This window comes from Lemur catta, chromosome 9 (genome assembly GCF_020740605.2).
Source record: "Lemur catta isolate mLemCat1 chromosome 9, mLemCat1.pri, whole genome shotgun sequence".
Classification (NCBI taxonomy): Eukaryota; Metazoa; Chordata; class Mammalia; order Primates; family Lemuridae; genus Lemur; species Lemur catta.
Genome location: NC_059136.1, coordinates 22,934,532 through 22,950,680, shown reverse-complemented (window position 1 = coordinate 22,950,680; position 16,149 = coordinate 22,934,532). Strand labels below are relative to the sequence as shown.

The 16,149-nt window shown below is 56.4% G+C and overlaps 1 protein-coding gene across 7 annotated transcripts in view; it reads left to right on the top strand.

Moving 5' to 3' along the window:
- The first annotated feature begins 1,296 nt into the window (after positions 1-1,296).
- Positions 1,297-16,149, top strand: part of ADCK5 (aarF domain containing kinase 5) — a 17,901-nt gene continuing 3,048 nt past the window's right edge. For all 7 annotated transcript variants that reach the window (XM_045561195.1, XM_045561194.1, XM_045561192.1 and 4 more), the window contains exons 1-3: positions 1,297-1,389; positions 8,481-8,584; positions 9,571-9,720. In XM_045561195.1, the coding sequence (XP_045417151.1) occupies positions 1,378-1,389; positions 8,481-8,584; positions 9,571-9,720 (266 nt within the window). In that variant the 5' untranslated portion in view covers positions 1,297-1,377. The remainder of the gene's footprint in view (positions 1,390-8,480; positions 8,585-9,570; positions 9,721-16,149) is intronic.

The window sequence follows — 16,149 nt, the reverse complement described above, 5'->3', positions numbered from 1 at the left end:
ATTTCTCCTGAGTCTGAGCTACTGATGTGACTGCACGGACTCACGTATGAATCCTGACATCTGGCACCAGCAATGCTACGTGGTAGTAACTTTCTGAATCAGCCCCATCGGCCGGAAGCCACACTGCTTGCTGGGAAATTTCAATTTCTGTGTTCGGGGTGCTCACAGCCCTCTTGGGCCTGTACAGGTGTCCCAGCGCCTTGAGAGGCTTCCATGGCCCAAGACCTTCAGGTGGACCCTGAGTCCCATCCACACGGGCCCCTGCCAGACTGCCTGAGGCCTCTTGCTGGCCTGTGCCATGGTACAGGCTTAGCCTCGTAGGGGCAAGGACCTAACAGTCATCTTCCCCATGGGCTGTCCCTCTGGGGTCCACACTCCAGTGGGCACTACAGTGGAATGGCTTCAGTCCTGAATGCCCCATGCCTCCCATCCCCATCTTGAGGTCAGGGCACCTTGAATCCTCTGCCCTGCCCACTGCACACCCACCTGCTCTTACAGCCCCCAACCCAGACATCCCAGCTCCACCCTTTGTCTAGGGCCTGGCTAGGTGCAGGGCCCAGAGGAGCAGCCCTCTCAGGTGGGCAGGAGGAGGTGGCATGGGGGGCCCTGCTGCCCTCTGGCTCCCTGGTACCCTGGCAGGCGCTGCGCCCTGGCCCGAGGGTCTTCGCCTAACCCCCCTCCTGCATGGCCCTCCTGGCCCCTAGCCTGGGCTTGCTTCCCTGATGTAAGAGCTGCCCGGGGGCCAGGCGCTTTCCCAAGCGGTCAGTGTGAGTAGGCTAAGCGAGTGTGGAGAATCCAGGAACTCGGGGCCGCGGCAGGGCGGCCAGGCTACACGAGGGTCCTGGCTGCCAGAAGGAGAGGCCTGGAGGCGCCTGGCACCCAGCAGTGCCCACGGCAACGCTGGAGTCAACCCAAGCTGCACCTGACCACGACCGTATCTAAGCTTGTGAGTGACGAGGAAAGCCGGTCCTGAGCAAGTTAAAGAGATCCTCCTCAATCACACAGCACGGGGCCGAGAAGACCTCGGGGAGCCCTAGCCTCCCACGCCTCAACCCTCTGCTTCTCGCTGCACCCAGACTACCTGTGACTGGTCCGGGAAGGGCACAGTGCCCCGTGGCGAGTGCAAGACTCGAATCCGTGGCTCTTGGCGGGCGCGGGCCCGGCGCCAGACGCTAAGTTGCCGCTGGCCGCCAGGGGACGCTGCTCCGCTGCAGAGGGCAGGCCGGGGCGTGACCTCCAGTCCCTGCCCACCGCTGCCGGGGCGGGGGCTTGTGGGCGGTAGCGCGCGCGTGCGCACTGCGTTCCCTCCCGCAGGGACTGCTGGGCTGAAATACGAGGCGGCGCGGGGCCGGAGCGAAGCAGAGCGGCGCCGGGGAGATGTGGCGACCGGTGAGCATCCGCCGGGCCCGAGAGCCCAGAGATCCCCTGCCCGTCCCTCAGGGCCCCTGAGAGTCCCAAGATCCTGCATGTTCCCCAGACCCTACCTCCAGAGACCCGAGTCCCTGCAGGGCCCAGATTCCCACCCCTAAAGACCGGAATCCCTGTAGGGCCCAGCCCCCTACCCCCAGAGACCTGAGTCCCTGCAGGGCCCAGACCCCTACACCCACAGACCCGAGCCCCTGCAGGGCCCAGACTCCCAACCCCAGAGACCCGAGCCCCTGCAGGGCCCAGACCCGCATCCCCAGAGACCCGAGCCCCTGCAGGGCCCAGACCCGCATCCCCAAAGACCCGAGCCCCTGCAGGGCCCAGACCCCCATCCCCAGAGACCCGAGCCCCTGCAGGGCCCAGACCCGCATCCCCAGAGACCCGAGCCCCTGCAGGGCCCAGACCCGCATCCCCAGAGACCCGAGCCCCTGCAGTGCCCAGACCCCCATCCTCAGAGACCCGAGTCCCTGCAGGGCCCAGACCCCCACCCCTAAAGACCGGAATCCCTGTAGGGCCCAGCCCCCTACCCCCAGAGACCCGAGTCCCTGCAGGGCCCAGACCCCTACACCCACAGACCCGAGCCCCTGCAGGGCCCAGACCCCCAACCCCAGAGACCCGAGCCCCTGCAGGGCCCAGACCCCCATCCCCAGAGACCCGAGCCCCTGCAGGGCCCAGACCCGCATCCCCAGAGACCCGAGCCCCTGCAGGGCCCAGACCCCCATCCCCAGAGACCCGAGCCCCTGCAGGGCCCAGACCCGCATCCCCAGAGACCCGAGCCCCTGCAGGGCCCAGACCCGCATCCCCAGAGACCCGAGCCCCTGCAGGGCCCAGACCCCCATCCTCAGAGACCCGCGTCCCTGCAGGGCCCAGACCCCCACCCCTAGAGACCCAGAGTTACTTCTTTCCAGCCAGGCGCCAGAGCCCTTGACCCACTTCTCCGCACCCCTCCGCAGGAATGTGGTCCTTTCCTGAGATGGTTTATGGCTGAGGAGGTGGAGGGGGCTCCTCTGCACTGTTCTTTTTGTACTTGAAATTTTCTGGAGAGCTTGTATTTTTTGAATAGGCCTAACCAGTACAAATGAATTTCCACTGACTTGTGCCCCGAGGGCACTGCTGCGTGGGAGCGCCAGCTGAGATGGTGAAGTAGGGTTACTTTGGGCGGCAGGCTGGCCTCTGGCACAGCACCTTACGGTTTATAAAACTTCTTCATGTGTCCAGCTCACTCAATCTTCCAGACGGCCTTTGGGGGTGGACAGGGCAGGTCTTAGCCCTGCCTTGGAGCTGCTTGTAACCAGTAAGTGGTGCTGGGTCCAGCAGGCTTCTGAGTGCGGCCGGTGCCAAGAGGCCCCACACCCCTGGAGCAGCACAGGGTGTTCATGGTCACCAGGCCCACCTCCCCTGGCCCAGGTTCCCCATCTGTCACTTGCTAGCCTTGGGGACAGTTGTGTGCCTTAGTTTCCTCTGCTGTTGAGGTACACAGTTCTGCTGACTCTCATGTTAAGCTGCCCGCGTTCTGGTCACCTCTTTGTAGTTTTTTGCATCAGGCATCACCCTGAGACTCAGCGGTTGCTTCTCACTGCATGGCTGGCTTGTCTGTGGCAGCCTTTCCTCTTCCTTCTGATCATCTGCGTCTAGCTTGCAGGATGCTGGAAAACCTGGCAGCCCAGCCTGTGCCTAAAATGTGAGCACACGTGCTTTGGGTTGTGAACTTGCTAGTATCTCTTCGCATATTACCACTCAGAACTCTTTTTTGCTGTCCTGTAGGTAGTCAGGTGTGTTCCAGATGAGCTCTGGAAAATAACTCTCTGGAAAAGTGAGGCATTTTTGTTTCTGCAGGCAGACCATGCACATACTACACTCCCTGTAAGAAAGTGTGAGATGCTGGGCAGAGAGGCCCCCTCTTGTCTTGTCCAACTTGGAGGCTTCAAGAGTGAGGAGAGCTGCTGGGCCAAGCGTTGGCCAGGCCTGGCCCAAGTAGGCCCAAGTGTGTGATCTTCCCAGTGAGAAGGACCTGGTGTGTGGGACTCGCAGTTTAGAGGGTGTGCCTGTGCCAGTGGTTTGGTGGTCACATTCTGGATGCAGTTTGGGTGATGTGTGCTATGGTGGGTATTGCCGTGGTGGGGTTCTGGCAGGGTCTCCGGGAGGTCTGGCTGCTAGCTCTCCCCACAGGACCGCTACTGTGTTCAATGAGGAATTTCAGAGAGAATAGTTTGGGGAGTGCTGGGCACCCCCCATTAGGAGGAGCCAGGCACTTGCATGGCCCATGGGTCCTGAGGGGGCAGGCTCTGGAGTTGTCAGCTCGAGGCCTTGTCCACTTGGAGTCCCGTCCAGGGCCAGATTACCACAGTGGCCACCACCATTTCTTACTTGACTGTGACTTTCTGCCTGTTGCTTGGCGAGGTCCTGGCTGGGTCATAGGTTCTGTTTATCCTGTGCTTCACCATACTGATCTCATTCGGCAAGCCTTTGTCGAGTACCTGTGGTACAAAGATGCTGGAGAGGTGGCCCTGCTCAGCCTTGGGACAGACACTGCAAGCTAAATAGTCGCAGGAGCATGTGAGGACAGCTGCAGGGGATGAAGGAGGCACCAAGGGGTGTGGCCACAGCTTCAGGCTTTTAAACAATAATTCAAATTTGGCATTCTTTTCTGTGAGAGAACTGTGTGTTTTTGTATGAAAATGGTGTTCAAGTTATTAGTTAGGGAATTGACTTTTTCTCCCACACCTCTGGGGCAATGTGCTCTGCTGGTACTGTCAGGCCCCCCACGTGGCGAGAGACGTCACTGCGGAATGCTGAGGCCAGTTTTCCCCTTGGAAAGGGTAGGGCTAAGGAAGCAGGTAAACTTGGTTCCACTCCCAGTTTTGCCAGGAGTTTTAGCTGTGGATCACGTGAGAAAATATATGTGAAAGCCCCTGGGAGACTCACCTCTCCAGCCTTGCAAGGTGCCACCACCTCCTTTTCACTGATGGAAGGCATCTTCAGTGGGTTCTGCCCACCCCCACTGAGGCACCCCTTCAGCACCAGGGCGCTTTGTGTTAGGCGCCACCTGTAGGTTCTGCGCCGTTCCACCGGGGCCTCCAGAAACCCTGGAGGATCACCCACCTAGGTGCCTGGCTGGGGCTGCACGTGATTCTCCTTTGGAGATGAGCCCTCACCGTGTGCTGCTGTGGTCCTGGCGGCTCCCTCTCTAGGCGGGGCGTGGAGGGTGACCCTCCCTCGGCCGACTTTTTTTTGAGACAGTCTCACTCTGTTGCCCAGGCTAGAGTGCCGTGGCATCAGCCTAGCTCACAGCAACCTCAAACTCCTGGGCTCAAGCGATCCTCCTGCCTCAGCCTCCCGAGTAGCTGGGACTATAGACATGCGCTACCATGCCCAGCTAATTTTTTCTATATATTTTTAGTTGTCCAGCTAATTTCTTTCTATTTTTTTAGTAGAGACAGGGTCTCGCTCTTGCTCAGGCTGGTCTTGAACTCCTGAGCTCAAATGATCCACCCGCCTTGGCCTCCCAGAGAGCTAGGATTACAGGCGTGAGCCACCGCGTCTGGCCTGCGTCCTGCTCTTGCTCAGCCCTTATGGCACTGTTGTGATGCTGGCTTCGGCAGTGGTTTGGGGGCAGGTCTGTCCCAACACCGCACAGCACGCAGGATGCCCTATCCAGGCAGATACCTCACGCTGGGGCAGACTCTGGACTGGCCTTGGGGGCAGGAATACTGGCTCCAGCACTCACTGGCCATGCAGTCTTGGATAAGTTACTTCCTCACTCTGTGCCTCAGTTCCCCTGTCCCACCTTCTGAATTTATGACCCCTTCTGAAACTTTGCAGCAAACCCCTTTTCCTGCCCTTCCACTCTGTGGATGCTCTTTGGCTCTGGTTGGCTAAAGCCTCCTTCATTCTCTCTAAACCCATCTCGTGAAAGCTGACACTTTTAATGCACATAATTCAGCTCAGCCCAGGGAGTCTCCTTTGCGTTAGATGGGCTGGGCCAGAGCAGGGCTGGTGAGAGGAGGGTGAGGCTGTTGGGGCCAGCGGCAGCTTGGCACAGAGGGCCTGAAGAGACCAGTGGCTCCAGCCACGTTGTGTTGGGGCTCATGACCCCAGCATGACCCCCATGCTCATTTGCCTGTGCCTGCACGCTGAGGCAGTGCCTGGTGTGTTGGGCACTGCCCAAGGGCTTTGCAAATGTCAGTTCAGTTGACTGCAGCTTTAATGGTGCAGTCATCCCTGGTTTGTGGACAGGGGAACCGAGGAGGGAACCCCAGGCGAGGACCCCTGCCCCACACCAGCTGCCTCATCTCTGAAACGCCACCTCTTGGCTGGGACTTCGTGTTACAGCAGATGTTTGTAACTTTTGGTCATGAAAACGTTTATCTTAGTTGTTAGAGTGGTACATATGGTGACTTAGCCAGATACCTACTGCTTAGCTCTACCCATTGTCAATATTTTGCCCTAGTTGTTTTCTATTTCTGTTTGAAAATATACATTTCTGTTTGAAAATATACATTTCTGTTGTCATTGGACCATTTGAAAGTAAGTCACATAGACATTTCAACACATAATCTCTGAACACTTCAGTATGCATCCCCTAAACAAGGACATGCTCTAATATAACTGTGGTAACTTTTCATTCCTAAATACTAACAGTTCTAATGTCTGTTAGCTATTCCATGTGCAGATTTGCCTATTGTCCTAGAAACATCTTTTTCAGTATTTTTTTCTGAGTTCGGATCTGGTCAGCATTCATGTCTGTCTAGACTCCCAGTCTACAACAGTCTTCCCACTTCTTTCCTGTGGCTTTTTACTTCTTGTGAGAAATTGCTAGTATTTACAGAAGTAGAAAGAACTACCAAGTGCTGGTGCCAGCGTCACAGATCTCACCACGAATCGTGGTGTCTGAGGGATCCAGGCTGTTGCTGGACAAACCCCACACTTAGATCTGCTCCTTGGGCGGGTTTCAGGTCACTGATAATGTGTGTTGAGCTCTGGGGCCCCAGCCACTGGTTGGCGGCTGATACTAGCTGTTCTGCATGGCCTTGTGGGCTTGCGCAGATGAGAATCTTGACAGCCCTAGAGCCAGAGGTGCGGGCAACTCTGGGTGACGCAGAGTGCACCCTGGCTCCAGGTGTGGGTCGGGCCATCTCACCCTGAGTCTATACGGCTCCCTTACCGAGTACCCTCTTCCTAGGCCGAGGCTCTGTCTCAGGGTCTGGCCACCTCTGACTGGATGCCTGCCCTGTCTCTTCTGGGCTGACCTCCTGGTATGTCACCCCCCGCCAAGGCGGGTTTCCCAGACCTGCTTTCACCTCCTCCCTGCAGGATGTCTGGCCTGGGCGGGCGCCTCCCTGGCCCCAGCTCACCTCCTCCTCTGGGGGCAGCCTTCCAACCTCTGAGCATGTGTTGTATTTTCCAACCACATGGGCCTGTCTTCCATTCCTCAGCAACGTTGAGGATGTTGTCCTCTGCCTGGGAGACGTCCCCCATGTGCAGGTAGAGTCTGCACTGCCCCAGGTCTCAGGACCCTCTCTCCCTGTGCTGTCCAGCCTGCCTTGCAGCTGTGTGGCCCCTGTTGGGCGTGGCCTGTTGTCACCTGCTCCTCACTGGCAGGACTCTTTTGCAGGGGGGAGAACAGGCAGGGCAGAGTTGTGTTGCGGAGGCCAAGGTTTTCCGCTCCTGGCCACCTGTGAAACCTTTGTCTGCGGGGTGAGGTGGGTGGGGGCTGGGATCCTGCCAGCCGCTGTTCTCAGCTTCTCTTCATAGCCTGTGGGCACAGTGGCCTGTGGTCTTGGCCTCCTGCTGTGTGTGTCCTGGCACCAGAGGTGGCCGAGGCCAGGAGGGGCAAGCTGGGCAGGCTGTAGGGTGGACGGTGTGCCCGTCAATCTCCGTACACTGCCAGCCCTCACGCCTGTCTGCCTCTGGGCTTTTCCTTGAGAATTAGCACTTGTTGTGTGTGGCCTTGTGAGCAGAGATTTCCATCAGCTCTTGCTCTCTGGTGGGACAATAGTTCATGGACCTTCTCCTTTGACTTCTGTGTTGTTTGTAGCCCTTGAAATTTTCTGCAGGGCTTTGTGCTATGGCCAGAAGGCGATTGGAAAGTCAGGTCCTTGCTTGGCCCCGTGCTCAGGATGATGGTGATGCCTGTGCCGTGGGTGTGGCTTGCTGCTTACAGCCTCTTCTCCCCCTAACTCCCACTTGTTGGGAGAATTCGCAGTTGGGGAATTTGTGGAAGTTTTAAGACCTCATAATTCAAGTGTGGTTGGGAATCCAAGGCTGCCAGTGAGTGTGTGAGAACTGGTGTTTTCATGTCACAAAAATAAGGCAGCACATCCTATAGCATCTCTATGGCCCTGGCGCCTTTAAGTGTGTCCTGCTGGCCACAGCACAGCTTCTGCTCTGGCCGCCCTGCCCTCTTCCATGCAGAAGCTCCCCAGGTCCTGCCTCTGAGTCTTCAGCCAGCTGTATGTTCCTGCACCTTTGTTTGCTCTGGGACAGTGGCCTTCACAAGGGCCATTTCTCCTGTCCAGGCTTCCGCTGTAGAGTCGGGTATCTTATTTCTGACAATGTGGCTGAGCGTTGTGGACGCTCCTCTAAGACGTGGACTGCCTTCCTGTGCCACTGGTCGGTGTGCTCAGCAATAGGAGGTGGTACGTGGTGGTCAGGGTGCCACCAGAGAGTGTCAGGGCAGGAGTGTGGGAGTCCGTCACAGCCAAGCAGGTTGCTGTGCCATCTCTTTCTGTAGCAACTGAGGGGATGTCACAGATGGGAGTTTTCAGTAGCCTGTCACTGTTTGAGGTGGCAGTCCCTGGGTTTCTCTGCGTTTAGCCTCCCTCCTGCAACACACTGACTCTCAGCCCTGCTCCAAGAGGGAGGGTTGTCTTTTTACTCCCGAGTCAAACGAGGAAGCCTGGCAGGAAGCGCTGACCATCTCAGGTGACGTGTTTGAGTGGTGAGTTCAGGAGCGCATCTTTCCCCCCTCGGGCTCCAGCCCATGTAGACGCTGGGTGGTGACAGAGCTGAAGGGTGCGTCCCTGCCTCGTCTGACTGTGCTGTTTCATCTGCAGTTGCAGCTTTGCCACTTCCACTCTGCTCTGCTGCAGAGTGGGCAGAAGCCTTGGCCGCCCCCTGCAGTGCTCTTCAGGAGAAACCTCAGGGTCCTGCCTTTGAGGTAAGAGTCGTCCACAGCCAGCGCACCACCTGTCGCCAGGCAGGGCTGGTGGCCGGGCCCCTTCCATGCCCCCCACCAAGTCAGGCTGCATTCGCTGCTCAGTGCAGTGCACTGGGCCCAAGACCCCAAGCCCGGACTCAGGACAGGGCACACAGTGCAGGGCTGCTCCCTGACAACAAGGTTTTGCGCGAGTGGCTGGCAAGTCAGGAAGACAGAGCCACTTGCTCCGAAGAGAACAAATGGTGATAGTTGGAGACGGAGGAGAGTGGGTTATGAGGGTGCCAGACGAGAGGAGAAAGCTTCAAGAAGAGGGCTCTGAGAGAGGAAAGGCCAGATAGGGCCCCGGAGGCCAGTGAAGCTGGATTGCCATGGGCAGCCTGAGCAGCTCGTGGCTCGGTGAACCTGGTGGAGGGCACCTCACTCCCAGCGCTCTGTGCACAGAAGACCCTAGGACACGTGCGCAACTGGGTGTAGAAACAGGTGCTCGAGCTCCTGCTGCACAAGCATGTGGAGCCCCTCCTGTGTTCATCGATTACTCTAGTCCCTGTTTTGAGGTCTGGAGTAGTTCAGTGTGTGCTGACCTCAGCGTCCCACCCAGCCTCTGTTGTCCTAACAGGATCCAGCTGGACCTCGGTGAGGTGGATGGTGATTGTAATTTTGTGCAGTGTGGCTGGTCCTAGCACCATGAGGGGCACAGACCTGTCACTGATCCCTTCCAGGCGAGCTGAGGAGCCATTTCTACCTCCACTAGCCCCATGGCTGGGCCTCCAGACAGACCCAGAGGAGATCTGCCCTGGGTCCGTCTGGCGTGGTGCTGCCGTGGGTGTTCTCTGGTGACCTGAGTGTCACAGTGGTCTGAGTGGCTGTGCACTGTGCACACAGCACTGAGAGCAGCTGGCGGGCAGAGGAGGGAGGGAGCAGAGACCTGTGGAGCCTAGCCCATGGGGAGGGCAGCACCTCCACTCACGGGCCTCTGTCTCCTTCAGGTCCTCGAGACCCGCGCCCCTGTGGAAGAAGGCGCTGTCTGCCACAGTGGTGGGAGTGCCCCTGCTCCTGGGAGTCCGCTATTTCACAGCAGAGGCGCAAGAGAAGAGGAGGATGCGGCTCATGGTGGACAGCATCGGGCGCTTTGGCAGGTAGGAGGGCCGCTGGCCAGGGGTGGGGTGGGGCGGTCTTCTCCCCTGACTGACCTCACACATGGGGGCCGGGGCTGGGGGGCCGTGGGTTTTGCTGGGGACTTTACAGTTGCCTTCCAGGCATCCTTTGTTATGTGGGAAGGTGCTAACTGGTGGGGCCATCAGATGTGGGTCCCTGACACTTAACAAGGTCTCTACAGACCTTTCCCCAGTCAACCTTGGCCTGGGGGTGGCCCTGGTTGGTGCCTCCTCTCCCGGGCTTTCTGGCTCCCACAGAGCAGCCTCCACCCCTCTGCTCCCACTCTTCCTTCCCCTCTGCTCCCACCCACCCCAAGGAGAGTTGGCATCTGGGCAGAGAGGCTTGGGCCTAGAGGAAAGGCCACCTGTCTCTGCTCCTAGAGGCCACAACACCAGGTGGTCACTGTCAGGGTACCTGACACCAAAGGCCCTTCTTAGTCTCCTTCATCCCCTGGTGCAGAACTTAGAGGGAGGGTAGGGGGATGTTTCCTGTTGGAGCCCTCGGGCAGGCATTCCTGCTTTTGGTTAGACCCAGGAGTTCCTGCAGCCACAGAGCCCTGCCCAGCCTGGGCCTCGTGGGGGCTGGCTCTTGGCATTGAGAGAAACCTCAGCTCACACAGAGCCCCTTTGGACAGGGTGGGGTTGGGGAGGGAGCTGGGGTCCTGTTCTGCCCAGCTCTGAGCACCTGCTGCTTCCCCAGGCCTGGATCAGTTTCTCAGGGAAGCTTGGGATCCCCAAGGCCTTCAGCCTCTACCGGAGGCTCCACTGGGATTCGCTCCAGCAGGACCATAGGCATGAGATGGGTGGGTGCTTGAAGAGTTTCAGCCACCAGGAAGAGACAGTCTGTCTCCCTGGCGTTTAGTTTTGCCTGGAGTTCCTGGTCTTCCCTGTTGGCAGGTTCTCAGTAGTGTCCTCTGTGTCCACAGCCTGAGGTCCTCTATATCTTTTCTTTTGTGACCCTCCACTATGGTATGTGCAGTGACCTCACAGGGCTCCTGGTGACTGTCCATACAGAGTCTGGTCTCAAGTGCATTCTGGGCAAGCCTGGTTTCGTCTCGCACTATCTCACAACTACTGTTTCCCGGTGTCCAGACGCCCAGCCACAGGCTCTGCACACCTGCCTTCTGTGTACTTAGTGGGAAGATGCATTTTCACAGCTTGCTTGCAGGAGCCAAGCTGGGGTTGCAGGGAGGGGGCCAGGACTGTTCACTTTCCCAACAGTTTGTACATTCTTTTCTCAACTCTAAGCCCTGATCGTTAGTTGCCAGGACAGTCGTGCCTATGGAGCATTCCTAGTGGGGCACAGGGTGACTCGGGGACACATGACCCAAGTAACAGGGCAGCATCCACACAGGAGCCCAGGAAAGAGCCAGGGCAGGGAGTCGTTGGGGCCAGCCCACCATGAGAGAAGGGGGCAGAGGTCAGAAAGGCCCACCTGCTCAGGGACTATCTGGGTGGCCGGTGGCGGAAGGTTTGAGATAATGTTTCTCTTTGTCTCAGAGCCCTGGTCTTTAAGCCCCTATCCTTCCCACTCTTCATTTAAATTTCACTTTTAAATATCATCTGGGCTCAAGCGATCCTCCCACTTTGCAGGGATTACAGGCATGAGCCGCTGCACCTGGCTCTATACTTCGATTGTTAAGTTATATTTGTACACTGTATGGGCTGATGCACTGACAAACTTCAAGAATTTTCACCCTTGGGGTAGGGTTAAGGGGAGTTTTCAACATTTCTAAGCTCTTGACTATCATATTTTTTTATGGTCAACAATACTTTTGTAGTAAAGATGTGAAAAAATTCCATAGATTTCTGCTTGGGAAAGAAGGAATTTAATTTTTGAAAATGTGGCTCCAAGGGCACGTCTGCAGCTCGAATACGCCGGGGAGGAGGCTTGTCCACCAAGGTGCAGCGCAGAAGGCATGAGGACAGGCCGGTGCAGGGGCCTGCACCAGGGAAGGCCTTTTCGTTCTTTTACTTTTATAACTGCAAAAGTAATGCACACTCTTCATAAAATCCATCTGAGACATGACAAAGAACCCCCGGGCTCTTCCTGTCCGAGGCTGCGCCTTCCCTCCCAGCTTGTCTATCCCCTGCCAACCATCAGCCTTGCTGGACCTCTGGGACAGGAGCCCCATGGGGTAGGACTCAGCGGGCACTGAGAGGGCCAGGCTCTCTGGGTGTTGGTGGGAGGCTTCACTCATTTCCATTGCCCCAGGCTCTGGTGAGCGAGGAACCTAGGCTCTGTTCCTCAAGGCACGAGAAGCTCCGTGAGGCCAGCAGTTCCTTCTGAAGACCCCTTCCTGGCCACCTTCACCTCAGGAAGGGCCAGAACAAAAAGGCAGTGTCTGACCTGAGCTGGCCATGGGAAGGAAAAGGCTGCTAAGATTCTGGAGGGTTTCCTGCCCTTGCCAGGGTGCATGTCCCCATTGTCACAGAAGTAATCAGGAGGTCAGGCCATGCCCTGCTTCTGCCAGACTGTCCTGCACAAACTGCATCTTCCTACTTGTCCCAGCCTAACACAGAAGACAAAATGGGAACCTGTGCTTGCAGCCGTCTATGTGGAGGTAGTGAGGATGTGGGATGCTCTGAGCTCCCCAAGACACGAGGGAGGCTTCCCTCCTTCCTGAATAATTCCGTCTGAGAGCCATTTGGTGGCACCAAACAAGGTCCAGCACGGGGTCCTTAGGGGAGGGGGCTGTCCACACTGAGGGCAGTGGCTACATTCAGGGCAACTGATGGGATGAGTCACTGTGCTGGGGACAGCTGCAGAAGAAAGTCAGAAACACAAAAGGGAGAAAGCCAGAGTGACCTCCGTGTTGCAGTGGGAGCTATGTGCGGACCCATGGTTTGTGCTGTCTAAAGCTAGACACACAATGAGCGTGTAAACATGTGTAGCGTGTACACACGGTCACAGAGACACCTCGCAGCTCTGGTTCACTAAAGGGCCTGGGAGCACCAGCGCTCCAGCATCCACAGTGTGGCCGCTGAGGCCGTTGTCTACCCCGAGGCACCAGCTGCCTGGAGAAAGGCCGGTTCCAGCTGGGCAGGGAGAGGCCAGGGTGAGCCCGGAGCGCCTGGCGCTGCCAACAAGGAATGAAGTGCTCAGAAGATGGAGCCTCATCAAAGGATAAGGAACTGTCAGTGGAAAATCTAGGGATGGGTAAACTTGGATTATCACAAACGGATTTTCAATTCTGCTGTATGTTTGAGTTTTTTCATGGTAAAATGTTGGAGATGAGAAAAGCACAAGGAGGCCGCCAAAGCCAAGTCTAGGACAGTCCTGGGAATAAACACTAATAATATTGACAGAAGCCCACAGTGTAGCATGACAGGAATGAAGTGACAGGTGCTAAATGGGGGCAGAGAGGCTTTCTCTTACAGCTAGCCGGCATGTGCCGCAGGAACGATTGGACTGGAAAATCCACCATCATGCTGATCATTAATTCACCTGAGGCGGATCAGTGAGTGCTAAGCTCATCCTTAGGAGGACGGGGAGAGCAGACGCCAATGTGACCTCAGAACCCCTCAATGAACACCTAATGACACGGAAACCAGACAGTGACATGGACGGGATGCAGGAGCAGAGCACCAACTCGCCTCTGCGGCATCCCTGCCGAAAGTGGGTCAGCTGACTGACCGGGAACGAGGCAGACAAGCGCCAGTAGAGGAGACAGGGCTGGTGAAGTTCTATGAAAGGTTAGACATACCATAGGCCCTGTGGCCACATGGTCTCTGCTGCAGCCACGCAACTCTGCAGTGGCAGCAGCCCCAGGCAGCACAAGAGCAAACCCTAACCCTCGAGCTGTACAGTGTAACTACTAGACTGTAATCTTCAAATGTGTCAAATTGTGTGCAGTGAAGAATTAACTTTACCCAGAGAGGTCTGGTCTTTGTCCTTGGTTCTAGACATGGCCTCTGAGTCCTTGGAGTTTGCCAAGTGGCAGGAGTGTTTCTGCCTGCCGTGGTGGCCTTCACAGTTGAGGCTAACGAGGGAGGGGCAGGGCTGGAAGCTGAGCTCAGTCATGGGGCCGAGCCAATCCACATGCCTCCCTCTGACACCCCAATAAAAACTTCAGACACTCATGCCCAGATGAGCTTCCTGGTCACACAGAGTAAGTCTTTGAGGACACGGAAGCTCTGAATTTGGGACCCTCCAGTCCTCACCCTGTGCATCTCTTCCTCGGAATATTTTGGATTTGTCCTTTGCTAACATAAAACCTAACCCCAAGTATAGCACTTTCCTGAGTTCTGTGTCACTCTAGAGAGTTGTTGAAAGTGAGGGAGTCTTTGGGTACTGCCAGACTTGTCGCCAGCTAATCTGAAGTGAGGGTGGTCCTGGGGACCCACACACCTGCAGCTGGTATCAGAAGTCCTAGGCGGACATGGCAGCCTGGAAGACCACACCCTTCACCTTGACTTTGGCCAACTCCAGGCAATCACGAATGCCAAGCAAGGGCTGAGGGCTGTTGGGACTGAAATAGATCAGAGATGATAACTAATTGCCACATGTGACCCTGGACCTAAATCCTTTTGCTAAAAAGGATGTCACTGGAGCACCTGGTGACACACAAAAAGGTCTGCAGGTTAGAGGGTTGTGAGACAGTAGTCTCCTGATTGTGGTTATGTGGGACAGTGTCCTTGTTTATAGGAAATACACTCTAAAGGGTTCGGGGTTATGACAACTTATTCTCAAATATTTCAAAAAGAAAAACTTTTTTGGGTTTATTCTTGCAACTTTTCTGGACATTTGAAATTATTTCAAGGGCCAGGCATAGTGTCTGACACCTGTAATCCTAGCACCCTGGGAGGCCAAGGTGGGAGGATCACTTGATGTCAGGGGTTTGAGACCAACCTCAGCAAGAGTGAGACCCCGTCTCTACTAAAAATAGAAAGAAATTAGCCAGACAACTGAAAATAGAAAAAGTTAGCCGGGCATGGTGGCGCATGCCTGTAGTCCCAGCTACTCAGGAGACTGAGACAGGAGGATCTCTTGAGCCCAGGAGTTTGAGGTTGCTGTGAGCTAGGTTGAGGCCACGGCACTCTAGCCTGAGTAACAGAGCAAGACTCTATCTCAAAAAAAAAAAAGAAAAGAAAAAAATTATTTCAAAACAAAAATGTAGGGCCAGGTATGGCGACTTACACCTGTACTCCTAACACTTTAGGAGGCCAAGGCAGGAGGATGGCTTGAGCCCAGGAGTTCCAGGCTGCAGTGAGCTATGATTGCACCTCTGTTCTCCAGTGGGACCACAGAGCAAGCTCCTGTCTCTAGAAAACAGATAAAAAAAAATCACGGTGCTGCCAGGCTCAGTCCCTGCCTCTCCACGCTGGCCTCTGACCCACCCACGCCCCTGTAGTCCCCAGGCCACGTTTACGTGGGCTTCTTTAGTACCTTGAGGTTGAGAATTTTAGCCATTTTTGATGTAACTTTTCTTGACTGTGTCACACTTGCTTGCTGTGTTGTTAGACTCTCTTCAGTTCTAGGTGATAGAATTCATTCATGTTTGGCTGAAGTGCAAACAGGCATTAATTTCGGGACCCAGCCCTATAGGAGTGTACTTGAGCCCCCAGGATGCTGCTGGGGTCTTGTGTTCACGTGTGTGCACACATCTGTGTGTGTGTGTGCGTGTAGGGGTGGCCTTAGCTCCCCCTTCCCCAAAAAAGATGGGCTGAGTGGCCAGGGCAGCCCTCAAGGCCAGCCAGGTGGTTTGCAGCAAGGCCGCTGTCCTCCACCCCCGCCTTCCTGGCCAATCGCTGTGGAACGTCAGCATCTACTGGAAACTCTATTGCCAGTTGATTTGTTGAGTGTTTTTGGCATCAGCTCCATCCAGCCAGGCCTGTCATGGACAGAGGTGACGGATGCCCTGCTTCCCCTCACTGACCACTGGATTGCATCCCTGCACCTTTCTACAAGCACTCAGCCCCCTACGAAAGTTCATGAGAATCTCGTGTACAATGTGCTCTGGTTGTAGGTTGGCTCTTCCCATAAGGCATCCCTACCTCAGAGTGGCCTTTAAGCCTCAGGGCTCGGGGCACATTTGAGAATCCCTACCCCCACCCTTAGCATGTACTGCAGGTGCTCTGTGGGAGCCCAGAGTGGGGCCTGCTCTGGGGACCTCCCTGGAGTGCTGGGGGCACAGAGCCCACCTGGGTAGCCAGAGCCCTTCCCAGGCAGGGCGTGAGCCGTGCAGGGGTGTGGGGTGGGGCCTCTGGCCTATGTGGGCTGGCCACTGTGTGCCCTACCCCAAGATGCTCCTGAGGCAGGTCTGGGGATCCGGGGAGCCCATTTCCAGCGTCCTTCTCCATGCATCCTCCTTGCCTAAACCTCCCCTGGGGAGCCCAGTACCTGGTGAGCACACCCAGGGTGCCCCCCATTTCCCCCCCTAACTGGAGCCCTTTCCCTGCAGACCTTGC